This window comes from Panthera onca, chromosome D1 (assembly GCF_046562875.1).
Source record: "Panthera onca isolate mPanOnc1 chromosome D1, mPanOnc1 haplotype 2, whole genome shotgun sequence".
Lineage (NCBI taxonomy): Eukaryota > Metazoa > Chordata > Mammalia > Carnivora > Felidae > Panthera > Panthera onca.
In genome coordinates, this window is record NC_138348.1 from 52,684,005 (window position 1) to 52,685,703 (window position 1,699).

General features: G+C 43.7%; 1 protein-coding gene across 1 annotated transcript; it reads right to left on the bottom strand.

The window, feature by feature from the left end:
• Nucleotides 1-602: 602 nt before the first annotated feature.
• Nucleotides 603-1,550, bottom strand: LOC132674266 (olfactory receptor 56A3). The gene has a single exon (XM_060626942.2). It carries the CDS (start codon nt 1,548-1,550, stop codon nt 603-605), a length of 948 nt encoding a protein of 315 aa, XP_060482925.1.
• Between the last annotated feature and the right edge of the window lie 149 nt (nt 1,551-1,699).

The window sequence follows — 1,699 nt, forward strand, 5'->3', positions numbered from 1 at the left end:
GCGGAGGAGAATTTAAGAGTCTCTTAACTATAATCGACCTCATTGATAATTGTTGCACAAATGAGAAATCCAGGACAGAAAAACCCTGTCCTCTTGCAATGCTCATTTAGAATGATCACCCAACTTCAGACCCAGTTAGAGAGAAGTAGCAACCTTCCATATTCAGGAGTGAAATTTCACTGCTATATCTTTTTCTCCAATATGATCCCTTCTGTAGAAATGAGAATAAGAATTCATTACATGTTACACAACTCTACCCCCAAATAGCCACAGTTGTGTATTTAAGAATGTAAAGGCATGACATAATAACAGCTGTATATTCAGGAACATAAATTTCTCATTTTGGGACCTCCCCCAAGGAATCTCAGTATTTTGTCAATATAGGATAATATGTATGGGAAAAGGCAAAAGGGGCAAAAGATATTCCTAAAGGAGAAGTGAGAAAAGGGAAACTTAACAGTGAAGCTTAAGTTTTTAAAGAAGACACAATATTCAAATTACCTATTTTGAGATTGCAATTCATAGATATGATTAAGCCCACTCACCCATTATTGATTCAAAACTCATTTTATGTGAGGAATGCAGAGATCTAATTGTCCTTATTACCACACTTTCTTCAGTAATCTCTGGATTCCTTGCTTGATCTCCTGGGTTCGCACCCCATACACAATGGGGTTGAGGGCTGAGAAAATGACATGGTGGAGGATGTTGAGCAAGACTGGCACATCAGGCGAGACTTTCTTCTTCACCACAAGAGTGAGCACGAAGACCAGAAGGATGGTGCTGAAGAAGAGGATAAGGATGAAGTGGGAACCGCATGTGCTCAGGGCCTTGGCCACAGCACCCTCTGCCTTGAGTCTCAGCACAGCTCGCAGTATGAAGGTATAGGAGAGAAAGATGAGGATGAGGTCAGATCCTAGCAGGGTCCATCCTACGGCAAACTGGTAGAGGCGATTGATGGTGACATCATCACAGGAGAGCCTGGAGACAGACATATTGGCGCAGAGGCAGTTCTCAATGACATTTGTCCTACAATAATGGAGTCGGGATGAAAGAATGGGGATAGGTACTGTTAAAATGCCATTCCTGGCCAAAATAAAGACAGCAGCCTTGGCTACAAATTGGTCAGTGATGATGGATGGGTATCTCAATGGGTGGCAGATGGCTACATAGCGGTCATAGGCCATGACCATGAATGTGCAGGACTCCATGGAAAGGAAGCAGTTCATGATGTACATCTGGAGGAAGCAGGCATAGAAGCTGATGGACTTGAGGTCAAACCAAAAGACGGCCAGCACCTTGGGGATGACGGTGAGGCAGACAATGATGTCCAACAGGGAGAGGAGGCTGAGCAGGTAGTACAATGGCTCATGCAGAGATGCCTCCAGCCTGATGGTGATCAGGAGGACACTATTGGCCCCCATGGCTAAAAGAAAGAGGAAGCTGAGGGGCAGGGACAACCAGAATTTCCAGCTAGGGGACCTGGCAAAACAATTCAGGAGGAAGTCTGAAACCTCAGAGGAGATGGTGCCATTTTGGTGCGCTGTCATATTTTGTCATATATTTCTATAGATTTCTTTTAGTGATCTGTAAAATTAAGATAAAAATTGGATACTGACTCAAGACACCTGGATTTAGAAAATTTGCTTCACCTAGGTGAAATGCACGAGCCTCGGGTTATCCAGAGCCATGTGACTTC

Bases quoted from the DNA above. Each gene is read 5' to 3' on its own strand.
- LOC132674266 (XM_060626942.2), bottom strand. From the start codon at position 1,550: ATGACAGCGCACCAAAATGGCACCATCTCCTCTGAGGTTTCAGACTTC.